The 17,526-nt window shown below is 39.2% G+C and overlaps 1 protein-coding gene across 10 annotated transcripts in view; it reads left to right on the top strand.

Annotated features, from left to right (window-relative positions):
- Window positions 1-12,636, top strand: part of NT5C2 (5'-nucleotidase, cytosolic II) — a 142,587-nt gene extending 129,951 nt beyond the window's left edge. For 5 of the 10 annotated variants that reach the window (XM_053583049.1, XM_053583050.1, XM_053583054.1 and 2 more), the window contains 11 exons: window positions 178-271; window positions 925-978; window positions 3,177-3,260; window positions 4,326-4,367; window positions 6,074-6,181; window positions 6,433-6,499; window positions 7,846-8,016; window positions 9,941-9,992; window positions 10,095-10,155; window positions 10,578-10,754; window positions 11,308-12,636. In XM_053583049.1, the coding sequence (XP_053439024.1) occupies window positions 178-271; window positions 925-978; window positions 3,177-3,260; window positions 4,326-4,367; window positions 6,074-6,181; window positions 6,433-6,499; window positions 7,846-8,016; window positions 9,941-9,992; window positions 10,095-10,155; window positions 10,578-10,754; window positions 11,308-11,535 (1,138 nt within the window). In that variant the 3' untranslated portion in view covers window positions 11,536-12,636. The remainder of the gene's footprint in view (window positions 1-177; window positions 272-924; window positions 979-3,176; window positions 3,261-4,325; window positions 4,368-6,073; window positions 6,182-6,432; window positions 6,500-7,845; window positions 8,017-9,940; window positions 9,993-10,094; window positions 10,156-10,577; window positions 10,755-11,307) is intronic. The other 5 variants (XM_053583056.1, XM_053583051.1, XM_053583052.1 and 2 more) reach the window with 1 other exon arrangement.
- The last annotated feature ends 4,890 nt before the right edge of the window (window positions 12,637-17,526 follow it).

Raw genomic sequence — 17,526 nt, 5'->3', positions numbered from 1 at the left:
CTATAGCTATTTTTGGTGGCCAAAAGTGGGTTTTAATTAGGGAGTAATTATTATCCTAATTAGCTACAGCCTTTACCCATGTGATATGGAAGCTTTGGGTCCCCTGGGCAATTTTTGATATTCATTTTATTTACCCTTTTTTGGATTCCCTGTCATGTTCTTTTTATCTTTCTGTAGCTGTGAAACAGGATTTAAAGACGGAGATCTCTTCATGTCCTACCGGAGTATGTTCCAGGATGTAAGAGATGCTGTTGATTGGGTTCATTATAAGGTACTAGAAACTGGTTCTTCACCTGCTCACTCTTCCAGCCTGTGTTTTATGACCTGACATTAAAAAACTTTTCACATGCAAATGGGACAGAATTTTTCCTCTGTTAAAAAATATATTTGTCCTTAACTGATAGCTTTCCAGAAGATAATTGTTTTTGTCTTTGGCTGTGCTGCTCTCAAAAGTAATAGTGATCTTTCCTCAGTGGTGGTACTTGGCTTCTAGATTTTTATTCCAGATTGTATTTCTCAACTTACTTAGAAGAGATCTTAGTATATTAGGTTATACTTAACATAGAGTTTGTAGATGATAATGATCCTTTTATTTTCTTTTGGTCCAAGTGTCTCCCACTTGACTATTAACATTAATTAGTTAATAAGTTTATATTTATTATAAACTGTGTCGAACAAAATATGAAATGACATTTAATTTCTAATTTAAAATAGAAACAATTTTTTATCAAGAGCAGATTTTAAAGGCGGAGTTGCAGCAAATCATACCTGCTGCTGCTTTCCTAGCCTTCTCAATCCTCTGTTTTGGTATTGGTAAATACTGAAGAAATGCATGTGGGTGGATAGTAAACACACTTTTTCTTATAAACTAAATGTTAAAAACTGATTTTGTTCTTTTCTTAGTTCCTTTTTTTCTTCCCCCAGGGCTCCCTTAAGGAAAAGACAGTTGAAAATCTTGAGAAGTATGTAGTCAAAGATGTAAGTAATACAGGATAAACTAGATCTGCATGATAATTTATTTTACCAGTGAGGGAAAATGAATAATAAGCCTATTTATAATGAAATGGACAAGGGAAGATATTTATTTGTCTTGGTATAGTACGTGTCAGGTATAATCACCAAGAATTATCAGCAAGAGCACAGTTTCTCTTATTTGTTGACAGGCAAGAAAACCCAGTATTTAATTTGTTCTTTTAGTCTTATAATAATAGCAGCTAAAGGTTCGTCGTGTGCACATCACTGTGCCAAGTGTTTACATGCATTATGCCATTTAATCTTCTTTTTAACCCTGAGTTAGGAATTGTTGTTACCTCTGTTTTATGGATGAAGAAATTGAGGAATAGAGGGATTAAATAACTTGCCCAAGGTCACACACTTAGTAATGAAGCCAGGATTCCTACCCAAATCATAATCACTACACTAGATCATCTCAAAAATGTACATACATATGACTATTATTTAAACTTTAACATATCTACAGGGAATAATGTGGAAAGCTTTAAAACACCTTAAAAGGCAGTAAAAGAAAATTTGATAAAATTCAAAAAAATTTGTAGTTAATAGTATTGTACTAATGTAAATGTCTTCGTTTGATCATTGTACTGTGGTTATATAAGATGTTAAGGGAAGCTGGATAAAGAATATATGGGAACTTTCGATACTATTTTCACAATTTTTCTATAAATCTAATTTTTTTTTTTAGAGACAGAGTCTCATTTTGTCACCCTCGGTAGAGTGTTGTGGCGTCACAGCTCACAGCAACCTCCAGCTCTTTGGCTTAGGTGATTCGCTTGCCTCAACCTCCCGAGTAGCTGGGACTACAGGTGCCCGACACAATACCCAGCTATTTTTTTTTAATTTTTTTTTTTATTTTTAATTTCAGCTTGCTTGTTCATTCTTCGTTTGAAGTAGTTTTTTTTGTTGTTGTTCATTTTCTTTCTTCTTTGATGTTCTTTCTCTGGCGATGCTGTGTCCCCTTGCTTCCCCAGTAGTGGGGATTACAGACGCCCACCACAACGTCTGGCTATTTTTGATGTTAGTAGAGACAGGGTCTTACTCTGGCTCACTGCTGTTCATACAGGTCTCGAACCTCTGAGCTCAGGCAATCCACCCGCCTCGGCCTCCCACAGTGCTGGGACTACAGGCGTGAGCCACCACGCCCGGCCCTATTTTTTTTTTTTTTTTTAATTTAGTTTGGCTGGGACTGGGTTCGAACCTGCCACCCTCCATATACGGCGCTAGCGCCCTACTCACTGAGCCACAGGTGCCACCCTAAATCTAAAATGATTTCATAATAAAAAATAAATACATACAGAGCCCTATGATGAGATACTTCTTTCTTTTCTTTCTTTTTTTTTTTTTGGCCGGGGCTAGGTTTGAACCCGCCACCTCTGGTATATGGGGCTGGTGCCCTACTCGTTGAGCCATAGGCGCCACCCTGATACTTCTTTCTTTTCTAACAGAATAAAAGTAGAATACGGTATTCTCTCTAATTTCTATCTTAAAGATTTCTTTTTTTTTAGTCTTTGTGTTTCTTATTTCCATCTACCTCCCTTATGATTTCAAGAAAGAACACTGAATGGGTAGAGTCCAGGAGAATTTGAATGAAAGAACCTACAGATAGTTACTATGAGAGAAGGAAAGATGTTCTTTTTTCCAAGCATATCAGGAGTTAAAATTTTGTCATTTGTGTGTAGGGTGGGTGATTTCTAGGTTACATCTGCACATGTTATTTCATTCTACAAAGGGTTGATACACAGGGAAGCCATATCTAATAATCTCTATTATATAGAGTGTTTGTAGGTAATGTTTAAAATCAGCTGCTTCTAATATACCTCACATACTTCAAGAAATCTCAAAGTAATTTTAACTCTTTCCTAAGGCATATATCATAAAGAAGGTAGAGTTACGTTATAAATGACCATATAAACCATATAATACGTATATCATTTCACATATAAATCTTTATATTATTTATACACTATGCTATATATGTTAATACTTTATTCATGCATAGTGGTAATGTAAGCTTTTAAATGCAAAATTCTGAAACCAAACAAGCCTTAAAAGGTCTCCCCGATTCCTATTTCAGTGGACAGAAATCCAGTATATAACTAGCCCAAAATACAAATATAAATATATTTTAGTGTTTCACTTATTATCATATTATATTTCAGGGAAAACTGCCTTTGCTTCTGAGCCGGATGAAGGAAGTAGGGAAAGTATTTCTTGCCACCAACAGTGACTATAAGTATACAGACGTAAGTGCTTAGTATTCATGGGGGTTCTTTGAATCATTTGTGCTGATCACATTTTGATGCCTTTTTGAAGCACATTTATGTAACCTGGAGCAGTCATACCCTTTGACGATCTGTATGTATGACTTCCCTCCTGTTGCAAGTACTGTAGCAATAGTTGGTACAAAGATGATTTGAATCCTAGCCATCAAAACTTACAATTTCTTAACCTAAACAATTTTTTCCCCATGATTAAAGCATGCATAAATATTTATTTAACTACTTAACTTCATTTTACTTCCACTGAGACACAAGTTTATAGTACTAGCAGGAAGTTCCATTCCTGCAGTTTTCTTTGTGTAAAAACTTGGATGTAAAATCTGGTGGTTTGTAGTAAACAGTCTTACAAGACCAGTGGTTTGTTAGTTGGTCTATGGGCAGTAGTAGCAAGGCCAAGGTAATACCTTATATCCATGTGAGTCATTACTTTTCGCTATACTCTTACCTTATATGCCCTTTACCTCCAAGTATATATTCAAAAACATCTACCAGGGGTCCTCAAACTTTTTTTTTTTTTTTTTTTTTTTTTTTTGGCCAGGGCTAGGTTTGAACCCGCCACCCTCGGCATATGGGACCGGCACCCTACTCCTTGAGCCACAGGCGCCGCCCCGCCCCCTCAAACTTTTTAAACAGGGGCCAATTCACTGTCCCTCAGACATTGGAGGACCAGACTATAGTTAAAAAAAAAAAAAACTATGAACAAATTCCTATGCACACTGCACAAATCTTATTTTGAAGTAAAAAAACAAAATGGGAACAAATACAATCACACCGCCGCATGTGGCCCGCAGGCCATAGTTTGAGGACCCCTGAAAGAAGCATGTATCCTCCCTGAGAATGTTAGAAGCTTTTTATTGTTGTTGGTATTACGAAGCACTTATTTTTGGCTTCCTCTGCCATTATTTCATAAACTTTAGAGGAAGCAAGAATGTGGTGAATCCTAGCTTATGTATAATTTTTTGTAGGTGTTTTATATCTTTTGCAAAAATATATGTGGACCTTATATGTATGTTTGTTTTTCCCCCCCAGAAAATCATGACTTACCTGTTTGATTTCCCACATGGCCCCAAGGTACTATATGCATCTTAATAGACCATGACTTTAGTGATAATATATTTAATCATTCTGGAATATTGAGGGGAAAGAACTGGGTATAACCCACTTGTAAAAGTCCTACTTTTAAAGCCTATTGTCAAATCTTAATCATTAACATTTAGAAGTAACTCATGAGCTAGTAGATTTTAAAATCATTAGCAAGTTGAATACTTGGTAGAACAGAAGTAAAAGGGAAATTCATGTGGTATTCAGTAGGATGGGATCAGAATAATTTTATGTCCAAGAAGTTCTATGCAGAATTGTTAAATCTGGCCGTGAAAGGAATTTTGTGGTTGAGGAAGAGACTTGATAAACAGAAACAGAAAATTTGAATGTATATATTCTTGATAACTTCTAGATTCTGCTATTAAATATTGCTGAGTTTTGTGCCAGGATAGTTAACTTTGATATTTAGCAGAGAAGTCTTCATTCCTGCATTATGGCTGCATGTAGGTTTAAGGTACCCATTGCACATACTTGTAGAATTTTAGTCCTAGATTTTTGTGAATAAACAATAGCAAATCCTTGTTTTGAGATCACCCCACATTACAGTGTGCAGTGCTCTTTAGCTTGGTCTTAAAAAGTTAATGCCAACTAGTCATGGCAGTACACACCTGTAATTCTAGCACTCTGGGAGGCCAAGATGGGCAGGTTGATAGAGATCAGCCTGGGCAACATTGAGATCCTGTCTCTACTAAAAATAAAAAAAATTAGCTGGATATTGTGGCAGGTGCCAGTCCCATCTACTAAGAAAGCTGAGGTGTGAGGATTGAGGTTGCTGTGAGCTATGATGATGCTACAGCACTGTACCCAGGGCAACAGAGTGAGACTTTGTCTCAAAAGAAAAAAGAAAAAAAAAGTTAATGCCATGGTTCCATTTCAAGATACAAATAATTTTAATGGGTGTGTAACTTCCACATTAGCATTATGATCAGCTTGCAATATGAGCCAAAGGCCAACATGTTTCTAGAGCCATCATCTGAAAAGATAACTAGTAAAATTTCCTAATAATATAGTCCCATATTAGTTTACTAACTTTAGTTCTGATGCTGATCTACCTCTCTTAATCTGTCCCTTGAGTATCGATTTGCCCCCTCACTAGCCCTTTTGAGCCCCTTTTTAGCACATTTCAGAGTGTGAGTGAGCACACACTTTCATATATTAAAGTCCTATGAAATAAGTTACTGTGTATGATTTAAAATGTAAAGAATAAATTGCTAGTCGTTTATTAATAAATATTGCCTGCTTCTAAAAGGATGTGGCTTATAATTAGGATACTTTTTTTTATAAAATAGTGGGATCTGGGGCGGCGCCTGTGGCTCAGTCGGTAAGGCGCCAGCCCCGTATGCCGGGGGTGGCGGGTTCAAACCCAGCCCCGGCCAAACTGCAACCAAAAAATAGCCGGGCGTTGTGGCGGGCGCTTGTAGTCCCAGCTACTCTGGAGGCTGAGGCCAGAAAATCGCTTAAGCCCAGGAGTTGGAGGTTGCTGTGAGCTGTGTGACGTCACGGCACTCTACCGAGGGCCATAAAAGTGAGACTTTGTCTCTACAAAAAAAAAAAAAAAAGAGTGGGATCTTTTGGCTATACTTAGTATTTCTAGATTCTTGCATCCAAGTGAGATTAAACATCAGTGTCTAAGGTAAAGAGTGATGTTTTGGCTTTTGCTGTTTCTCCTGTACCAGCCTGGTAGCTCCCACCGACCATGGCAATCCTACTTTGACCTGATCTTGGTGGATGCACGGAAACCGCTCTTTTTTGGAGAGGGCACAGTACTGCGTCAGGTGGATACTGTAAGTCATGAGGATTATCTGCTTGCTAGCACACTGTCCAAGTTTCTCCTTCCCATTCCTACTCTCCCAAAGGAAACAGGTATTTTTAACTTATTAGCCGTATTTCTCTTTTGAAATTAAGAGTTTTGGTCTTGACTAAGGTAGCCAAACTCACTAATTCAAAAGCGTAAGTGTCATTTGGCTGCTTGGCCAAGTAATATTGTTGGGGGAGATTGTGGTAGGATAATGAAGTCCATATTCTTTTCACACAGAAAACTGGCAAGCTAAAAATTGGTACCTATACAGGACCCCTACAGTATGGCATCGTCTACTCAGGAGGTAAGTCACAGACTTCCCTTTATTAGTGTAAGTCTTTGCTCAGGCCTCATGGAAAAGGCTTTGGTGTTGTTCTAGCATGGTGATACATGTACTCTTTAGTATTCTAAAGGTGTCATTTACTGAAATTGACTACACATTGATGTAATAGGAATCTGAGTTTGAGAAGTTGTTAGTATATCCTAATGAATCTGATTTTCACTAAAAGGATCAATTCCCCTCTCCCCTTTTTAAACCTATTTGAGGCTTTTTTTTTTTTCTTTTCAGTTTTTGGCCGGGGCTAGATTTGAACCTGCCACCTCCAGCATATGGGGCCAGCGCCCTACTTCTTGAGCCATAGGGGCCGCCCTATTTGAGGCTTTTTCTCAATATCCTATAATCATTTGGGGGGATTCTCAAGATGTTCTCAAGGGCATTTGTGGATATAGATACATATTCTTTTGAAGTTAAAAACAATTGAACAGGCTTTGTGCCCATAGCTCAGTGGTTAGGGCACTGGCCACATATACCAAGGTTGGTAGGTTTGAACCCAGTCTGGGCCTGCTAAACGACAATTGCAACAACAACAACAACAAAAAAATAGCCAGGCATTGTGGTGGGCGCCTGTAGTCTTAGCTACTTGGGAGGCTAAGGCAAGAGAATCACTTCAGCCCAAGGGTTTGAGGTTGCTGTGAGCTGTGACACCATGGCATTTGAGGGGTGACATAGTGAAACTCTGTCTCAAAAAAAAAAAAAGGTGGCTTTATTCAATTGTCTCTTAAAAACAAAAAACAAGAGTTTCACTTTATCACCCTTGGTAGAGTGCTGTGACGTCACAGCTCACAGCACCCTCCAATTCCTGGGCTTAGGCAATTCTTTTGCCTCAGCCTCCTGAGTAGCTGGGACTAAAGGCGCCCGCCACAATGCCCGGCTATTTTTGTTGTTGTTGCAGTTTGGCTGGGGCCGGGTTTGAACCCACCAACCTTGGTATATGGGGCTAGCACCCTACCCACTGAGCCACAGGTACCGCCCAAATAAAGCCAACTCAATGGCAGACCCGTGATGAAAAATGGTGGTCGTACTTTTAAAGATTATATTCACTAAAGCTGAGACATGTAGTTTTGTTGCTCTTGGATTTGGTGATCAAGAGTTCTGATCAGCGTGGTGGAGCTGAAATCTTTGTCTGAGAGACAATAAAAAAGAGAATGGTGAGTCCTCGCTTTTAAGAAAGGTGAGCTCTTTTCCAGTCTGTCCCCTCACATAATTTTAAGAATAAAAATGTCTCTATATTAAAACCAGTGTTCCAAGTACTATAACCATCAAATACTATGATTAATTTTATTTTCTCATTGTTCATGCCATTGTTTCAGGTTCTTCTGATACGATCTGTGATCTGTTGGGAGCCAAGGGAAAAGATATTTTATATATTGGAGATCACATTTTTGGGGACATTTTAAAATCAAAGAAACGGCAAGGGTGGCGAACTTTCTTGGTGATTCCTGAACTTGCACAGGAGCTGCATGTCTGGACTGACAAGAGTTGTAAGGAGCCATTATTCTTATTTATAACTCTTTGACATAGCGAGTTTATATCTAAATGACCAGCTTTGAGCAATCCTCTTTGATAAACCATTCCGTTGTATGCAGGGGGTTAGACAGAGATGGTCAAAAGGTGGTTCCTGATATTTGGGTACTTCCTTCCTGTCTGTAGTATTCAGATATTTCACAGAACTCCAGAATCTGAATAACTATGAGAGGTTATCTTGAGCCTTCTTGAATCTCTTTAAGTATAGAATGCTGGTATCCTGAGCTGTGTTATAATAACTAAATTGTGAACTAGACCACTGCTTTCCTCTATAATACCATAATTCTCCAACCATGATTACCTCTTGCTATTTTTTATTTTCTCTTCTGAGGCCAAATTTTATTCTTGAACTGAGTTACACTGTACATATGTAATATATACACTATACTGAATTGAGCTGATATGCAGTAGAACCTCTCTTATGTTGACCAACTTATATAGTCCCTTAGGTGATCAACTTACAAACTGTCCTGTACTAATATGTGCATGTTCAGTCTGTGGAAATTAGGTCACCTTAAGGAGTTGGTCAATGTAGGGATGTGGTCAGCTATGGAAGTTCTACTGTAGTTATACAAAGGTGTTTGACACAGTTCCCTAGCCAGCCCTAGCACATATTACCTGCACCTGTGTAGTGTGGTAAAAGTTACTCTGGAAACTCAGCCTGCGTGGAGTAGGAACCCTGGCTTTACTGCTTAAAATCAGCATGCTCTTAGACATGTTACTGAGATACACACTGCCTTAGTTTCCTTAAATGTAAATATGGGGATAATGATAATAGTACTTACCTAAAGCTGATGAGACTTAACTGAGGTAATATGTACATAAAGAAGATAGAAGTGACACTCCTTCTCAACCAGAGTTCCTCATTTGAACCACAGAACACAAAATTATTTTGAGTGACTCTTTTTTCAACCAATTCTCTTCCTGAGGCAATAAAACTTGTGCCTGAGCTAAAAGTTTGTTTTATTTTTTGAGACAGTCTCATTATGTCGCCCTCGGTACAGTGCGGTAGCATCAAAGCTCACAGCAACCTCAAACTCTTGGGCTTAAGCAATTTTCTTGCCTCAGCCTCCCAAGTAGCTGGGACTATAGGTGCCCACCACAACACCTGGCTGAGTTCAAACCCTCCAGCCTGGATGTATGTGGTTAGCACCCTAACCACTGAGCTACGGGTGCTAAGCCAGAGAGAGCTAAAGGACTTTAAAACAAAGTGGGGACTGGTATGATGCATGGTTTAAAGTTCTTTTTGAAAATTGCTTTTAGGTATTTTCCAAATTTTCTACAAGAATGTCTATAACTTATTTTTTAAAAATTTGCTGTATACAGTGGGTGAAGGGCTTAATTTATCTTGGGGAACCCTAACACATAAGCAGCATGCAGCAATGTTATTATTTGGGATTTTCTGGCTTATCTTTCATCCACATTTTTAACTTGCCACCTATGAAGTTTTAGAAATCTAGTTGATTTGGCTCCACTGTTTCCTGGACCTTGTCCACTCTTACGAGACAAGTCACCTAATTCTCAATCCTTCATCTGAAAATAAGACTATGAATGTTTTTTTGACTACATCTGAGCTAGGGTATGAATTGGTACTTTGTAAGCTCAGGCTGAGCATAAAGCTAGGAAAATCGCAGTCAGTAGGATTTAGTTGGAGAAAAGGCAGATTAAAGAGGATGCTGCTGCCAGACTCCAAGCAGCAGGGTATCAGTGGGTTTTCCTGAAGGGAAAGGAGGAGGTCTCTATATACACTACCCTAGAACATGCTATCATTGTTAGTCATATCTGCAACCTTTTAATTTCATTTTAGCAGCAGTTAGGAAGTGGGTACTTTTTACTTCATTTATTTAAAACATTTTCTTTTTCCTTCCAAACCTTAACTAGCACTTTTTGAAGAGCTTCAGAGCTTGGATATTTTTTTGGCTGAACTCTACAAGTAAGTTTCCTAATTCTAAAACCATTTACCTTTTTGGGAGTAACTTAGGTATATGGAATGTTCTTTGTAGAGATTTTCACTGAGTTTTTCTTTTGTCTTCAGGCACCTTGACAGCAGTAGCAATGAGCGCCCAGACATTAGTTCCATTCAGAAGCGGATTAAGGTATCCAAATAAAACTTGGGAAATAGAGTTTAAGTGATTTTCTTTTTTTCTGAGGCAGAGTTTCAGTTGCTCTGGGAGTTGAGTGCCATGGCATCATAGCTTATAGCACCCTTAAACTCTTTGGCTCAAATGATTCTCTTGTCTCAGCCTCCGGAGTAGCTGGGACTATAGGCACCCACCTGCTACAAGGGCCGACTATTTTTTTTTTTAGTGATGGGGTCTCGCTCTTGCTCTGAGTGGTCTGAACCCCTGAGCTCAGGCAATCCACCCACCTTGGCCTCCCATTGTGCTAGGATTACAGGGGTGAGCCAACACGCCTAGCCAGTTCAAGTGATTTTCACATTTCTGATTTTATAGACTGGCACATAGCTGCTGCTCAATAAGTATTTGTTGAATGAGCTGAAAATTAATCTTTGTTTTAGAAAGTAACTCATGACATGGACATGTGCTATGGGATGATGGGAAGCCTGTTTCGCAGTGGCTCCCGGCAGACTCTCTTTGCCAGTCAAGTAATGCGTTATGCTGACCTGTACGCAGCATCTTTCATCAACCTGCTGTATTACCCCTTCAGCTACCTCTTCAGAGCTGCTCATGTCTTGGTGAGTTAAGGCTATAGCCTTAAGCTACTATTGATCGCTAAGATGTACTGTAAGGCTAGGATCAGCAACCAGCTTTATGGGATGGCACAGGAGATGGTTTGAACATTTATGAAATACAGAGCCCCTGGTAAGGTTATATAAGAAGAGATCTTTGAGAAAGTATGACCAAAATAGGTGGTTATAGAATATAATTATACCTTCTGAAATCTCTATAAAAGTTATTTGAATGATGTAAGATTCTCTTTTGTTAGCACAATCGAAAGAAATGTGGTTTTGTATTCCTATGTTCTGATACTTTTTGATGTGAAATAGAAAATAAGAATCTCTCCTGTCCGTTTCAGGCTGTAATAAACAATATGTAAACTGTATTGAAGAAGAGGGGATGAGGCAGATAGGCAGCTGGAGGTAGTTCTAGGAGGATATAACTATATCGACCCATCTTCTGGTCCATTATAGATATAACTGCATGGCCATCTAAGAGGAGGGGTTAGGATTTGGGAGGCAGCTATTTCACTCTGCCTGCTTTCTGAGCCTCTATTCTTGTCCTATCTAGATGCCTCACGAGTCAACGGTGGAGCATACCCACGTGGATATCAATGAGATGGAATCTCCCCTGGCCACCCGGAACCGCACATCAGTAGATTTCAAAGATACCGACTACAAGCGGCACCAGCTAACACGGTCGATTAGTGAGATTAAACCCCCCAATCTCTTCCCACTGGTCCCCCAGGAGATTACACACTGCCATGATGAAGATGATGATGAAGAGGAGGAAGAATAAAGAGGAAAATCAAAATCCTGAGCACCTATTAAACAAGTTCTGGTAGGACTTAACAGAAGCAGAGGATGTCCCTGTTTGGGGTGGGGGGTTCCATCAAAGGTACATCTGTAAAGTTTCTGAAGACTTTAAAATATTCTCATCATAGAGGGATACCTGTTTAGTTTTGTGTATCTGTACTCTGTGCAGATGATTCAAAATTGTATAGGAGTCTATTATGGAAGGGTAAAATCAGGCTGAACTGCATGCAGAAATGGCTCCGTTGTGGCTTGTGACACTGTCTCTTATCAGTATGTCATAGTGAATCTGGATATATCTAAGGGGGTGAAGGGTCTCGGAGTGAAACGAGGACAATGGGAAGAGGTGATCGAAAATGCTATAACTTCAACTTTTTCAGTGCATTATGCAGTATTGTATGTCAATAGAGGAAAAATACTGTTTCCATTATCAAATGTAGCCTTCTGTTAAAGGCTTGTAAAAGGACATTTGACCTTAAGTATCTTCAGTGACTCTGGCAAGGCTACTTCTCTAGCAGCACCTTTGCAGAACCATTCCCTTCTTGCTTCAGGGCTGGATTAGACCGTAAGGACTGTTTTGAGGGAAAAGACTGCATCTTTTCTACTTATTTTTTATCCACACCAATCTTTTTCTCATCCATTGTAAATCTATAGAAAGAATTTAGTTGAAAGAATAAAGGAGCAAGGAAAAAAGAAACCTCCTTACATTACAGTCTATAGTTGTGGTTCATGCTACCCAATTCCAATTTCTGCCCAGTAGGGTTTATTGTCATATTTTAAAATTGAGCACTGAAGGATGGAAGAGGACTCTGTAAGCCAGAATGTTACTAAATTCACTTCAGAATCCCAAGTAAAATCACATCTTGTTTTGAACAAGAATGAATCCATACTATATATGTTAGGGTGTTATAACTGCCTTGTACAGTGAAAATCGTTCAACACTTTTAACAGTGGTGTTTACTCTTAATTTAAGCTTCATATATTTTCTTCCATTCTTATTGTCATTGGTCATCAGGGGAGGGGTAGATTAGCTGCTCTAAGGTTCAATAAAGTGTGATATTTCTAATACTGACTTTGATTGGTCTTTGGGTGAGTTTAGGTTTGGTTTAGTGACATCAGTTTGACTTTTCTCTTAAAGGAAATACATACTTTTTTTAAAAATGCAAAAATATAATGTGTTTGTAGTCATCCCAATAACTATTTCTCATTCAAGATGGAGATGTTGCCCAGTTTGGCACAGAAATTATTGGGGTTTGAAAAAACTTAGTACTAATCTTATAACTACAGAGCTATTATAACATTACATTTACGTGTTTTCCCTTTTAAAGCAAGGGCTGCATCATCACTTTGCTGTACGTCACCATGCTTTTTGCATTGCATTCATGTAAGAGTGTCATACTAGCCAGATGACTGAGTCCAGAGATTGGGAAGAGAAAAGTACACAATTGGAATAAGAATTCCACTGCTAGTCATAGCTTTCTCTGGGCTCACCAAAACCTTTTAAAGGGCTAGGATCCTATAGGAAGTATAAGAACTAGAGTAAAATGTTGCTTCTCTGTACATCACTCTTGTTAAGTCTGGTTCATGTGCAAGCACCCAGAGCAGCTGAAATTGAGCTTTAATTGTGAATTTCTCTCTGTTGCCAGTAGTTAAGGAAACTGAACTTAAAATGTATATTTTTCCTTTTTTTGAAAAATATGACAAGTTTCACACCATGAGAAGACAATCTGCCATCTCTTTTGAGAATTTTTCCCTAAGCATTTTGAAAACAACTTATTTACAGACTTTGTAGAACACATCCCCTTTCTTATCAGATTGAACTCCCAACCTTACAGCATGCACTAACAAGGACCTTGGCTTACCCAGTAGTTGGTCAAAGATACAGCAGACCCAGGCTCTGCTGGGTTTCCTCTGCAAGAGGAATCACCTAATACATTCATCTCTACAAAGATGATCAGTTACAGCCCTGATGGTTGTACTTCAGAAAAGTACAAAACCGAAGTGCAAAACCAAGAAAATTCCGTTTTCTGTTTCAGATCTAGGGTTTTTCTCTCAGCATAGCTCTGCTGAGCTCTACAACAATAAAGCAAACCCGTAAGCTATCTTTCCTAAAAGGCTTTTAGAAGTGGTTTTTAATAGAACTGTAATAACTGAGAGCTATAAATCCTTAAGTAATGTTAGTATTGTTTTTAAGAAAACACTTACAAAAGCTGTAAGCAGTTATAGACCACCACCCCTGCAGCAGGGCCTTGATCTGTTGGACCTTTGACCAACCGCTGGGTAGGCCACAGTCCCTGCTGGTCAGTACATGCTGTAAGGTTGGGAGTTCAATCTAATACTCAAGAAGGGAATGTGGTTTTTTAAGAAACCACTTATAAAAGCTACAAGCAGTTACAGATCAGATTTAAAAGTATTTTGCCCATGTTTAGATGTTTCTAAATCAGATTTATTTGTTTAAGAAATATTTTGTCAACAACTTTAAAGCCCAGTAATTTTTCCAAGGCTCCCTGGGCATTTTAAAATACTTTGCTTATTCACCACAAATAGCCAGAGACAAACAACTACATATTTAAGTCTGTATTAGGGTAGGAACCTTGTCTACATTCCATGTTATGGAAACTATTTAATCTCTCTTTGATGGTGGGAAAGTGGTAACTATGATCCAGCTATTGCCATACAGTTAATGCTCCCACCTCCTCCCTTCGTTTAGTAGTTCAAGGCTCAATACTTAGGTTTCTTATGACAATCTTGGTGATTAGGGCCTCCAGCTCTTCAAGTTTTTCCTCAAATAGAACAACTTCAGATGATACCCAACTTTGGGAGGCCCTGAAAAAGAAATCTCTAGCTTTGGAGCTACCTGTGCTATCTTGTAGATACAAGAAAAATGTGTCTTGAACAAGCAGGGATCATGTGCACACATGCAACGTGTAAGACAGGAAGCAGAGCCAACTGACTTCCAGACACCCACACTGTCCCATTATATACCTTCCCTAACACTGTTCTCTCTTAGTATTTAGAAATAGAAGGTAAGTCATCTAAAAAGAGAGCACATTTGTTTATTAAATGAACAAATCAGCTTTTCTGTTCTTCACCTGAATTTCTCAACCATTGTTCCCTGCGCTCAGACACATCTTTATCTCAAGGCTACAGCAGTCTGACTTGTTCCAATAAAGGTATGTAATTTCAATAATAAAATACAATAAAGTCTCTTTGCAGACCTTTGACACAATAAAATACTCTAAACACAATATTTCATTTTAAACTTGCTACCTCTAAGTCTAATCTGTTTTCCAATTTAAAACAAAATAACCAGTTTTGAGTCTAGTCCCTTTGTTTCTCCATTTTAGTACTAGAGTGAGAGTGGATTAGATAGATTGCTTTATGAAGCAATGAAGTATAAGTATGTCCCCAAATGTTCTGATCTCCCATTGAGCTGTTTATTCCCAAAGCCATGTCTGACCAGTCTATAGACAAGGCCTGAAAAGTCTGGGCTGAGATAAACCTTCCCACACAAACTGGAGCCCAAGCAGCTGAGCCCACATTCTTCCCATGAAAAGACAGTAAGAGTCCTTCCAAGTCTCACAAGTTCCTGAGATACTTGGAAAGAAGATTTGCCAGTAAACCTTCCCCACACTGAAAAATGTTTGTTAAACGTCCGTCCGGTCTTTTTGAATGCATGTTCTCACCAGAGGTAATCTTTGACTTATGGGTGTGGGTATTTTGAAGAAAGTAACTGCATTTTGGACCCACTGCCCTGAAGTCAATGATGTAGCAGCTTTGTTGTAGGAAAGCTGGCTTAATGTAAAACCTCCTGTCCTGTGTTAGCTGCTGTTGGAATATTCACGATCACTAATACTTTAGTAGGAAAGCACTTCGAAGTAGTCTGGCAACTGATTCCCCCTTACATTCTCAGGCCTCAAAATCATCCATCAGGGTGGATGGCTTGCCACCAGAAAGTCACAGAGAAAAGGGCACTATAACCATCCTTTTGGACTTCTTGAAAATAAGAGCACAAATGTGAAGCCCTTAGAGGGAAAATGATGAAACCACCATACAAAGAAAGCAAGAGTTTATTAGCCGTCTAATATAATTAAACTTTTTGGCTTTCATGAGGGATTGTCTCTTTATAAAATTTAATTACCTTCAAAAAGTATAAAACAAGTTTCCAGAAATCAACTCCAGGCTATAAAATGATCTTTCAGTTTGTACCACTTTGTCTATAAGACACTCTGAGCAGTATTTGTTTCCTCAGAAGCACCGAGTGGAGAAGAGGCTCTGGGAGCATAATCGTGTGGAACAAACCCCAGAGCACATCACAATAAAGCTTAGAAATGAACTAACACACGTCTACTCAGGATGCAGAGGGTATGCTTAGGCAAATCTCATCTTTGCAAGAGGAAGAAATGCCTCCATTTTCCTTGAGTCATTTCCAGATTTGAGCTCAGGACTCATTTAGACAAAGTGAGTAAAGCAGCAGGTTGGGAACGAATGTGCTGCAGTGATTTCTTTTCCTAGCTCTGCCATTGCTTCTGCTTCGCTTAGGGAAAGCAAGCAGGATCCCGAGGAGACAGAACTTGACTGGGATGTGGACAGAGTTGATTATACTTTTAGGAGATTGGGTAGTGATTGGGAGGTGGGAGTGGTGGTTAGGTCAGGCAGCGTCTCAAAGCCAGTCTTGTCAACAGCTCTTCCCTGAAATGTCTCCACAGGACAACGTAAGTAAAACCGACTGCAGATGTCTTGGTTAAATAAATCCAAGTTGGGACCATAAGGGACCAGTCAAGAAGCTCAATTCTCAGAACATGGTCCTCTTCGGAATGTAAAATAAAGACTAAGAACAAGGAAAAAAGGATCTAAAAAAGATGTGGTCTAGAAATGGAGCAGAGGGGCACTGAAGCACCCCCAGAAGATACTATTCATGGTCTGGTCACGTGAGTAAGGAGGGGAAGAAAACAGAAAATGTGAAGTGGTGATGGAAGAGGATTTGGGTCCTACACACTGGAGTACTGGGGAAGATGGATGCACACTGAATCCTGAAGAGCATCGGACATGCCTCTCATACTCAGGCCTGTGCCTGCTTCAACCTTCCCCCCAGGTTTAGCATAGCCTAGGACCTACAAAGCCATTCTCTTCACAACCCAACTGAGCAATCTGAATGAGGCATTTGGTCTTGCCTAGTGACTGAGCAGCTAACATCTGGAGCAATTTCACTGGGTATCTTTACATACAGAGTAGTTGATGGGGACAGCCTACAATCCTTGTGAAGGATGACAGTCCCCCCCCCCCACCTCCTAGAATTTGCTGTACCAGGTTGTAACTTGGAGGCACAGAATTAGCACCTACTTCTAACACAAAACTGCAGTGTCTGTCCAAAGATGACACCCTGCTGAGATCCAATCCCAGCTTTCCCACCACAGTAAAACCAGGCAACAGCAAGGGCAGTTGGTTCAGCCCAGGCTGAACGGGATGGCAGGGTTGGTGTTGCGTAGATGTCAGGGGAAAGAGGGCACACACATCTGCTAAAAGGGTGAACAGAAAATCATCATTTATCTAAATAGAATAGAAACAAAAACCTTTTAAAACAATCACAAAATTTACAAACAAATTGATACAAAATAAATAGGAGAGATTGTAAATCTACAACATCACTTGAATTATAAAATGCATTCATTATGACAATCAGCTCATGAAGTCTGTACATGTCATTTGTGCTTGTTTATGTACACAGCTCTGAATACTGTGATCAGAAAACTTCAGGGCTTAAATGCATGAAATATACATTATGATACAGTGAGCAAAGGCTAAGGAGGATGAAATTCAGACACAAAGCAGGGTCTTATTTGAGGGCCAAGGAAATGTTGGCACTGGGCCTCAAAACCAAGAAAAGGCATATTAAGAGCCCAGATGGACAGGCAGCTTCCATGGTCCAGAAAGATGGATTCTGCAATCCAATGTAAGAAGTAGAGGCTGTCATTAT

This window comes from Nycticebus coucang, chromosome 3 (genome assembly GCF_027406575.1).
Source record: "Nycticebus coucang isolate mNycCou1 chromosome 3, mNycCou1.pri, whole genome shotgun sequence".
NCBI classification, from domain to species: domain Eukaryota; kingdom Metazoa; phylum Chordata; class Mammalia; order Primates; family Lorisidae; genus Nycticebus; species Nycticebus coucang.
This window is presented reverse-complemented; position numbering and strand designations above follow the sequence as displayed.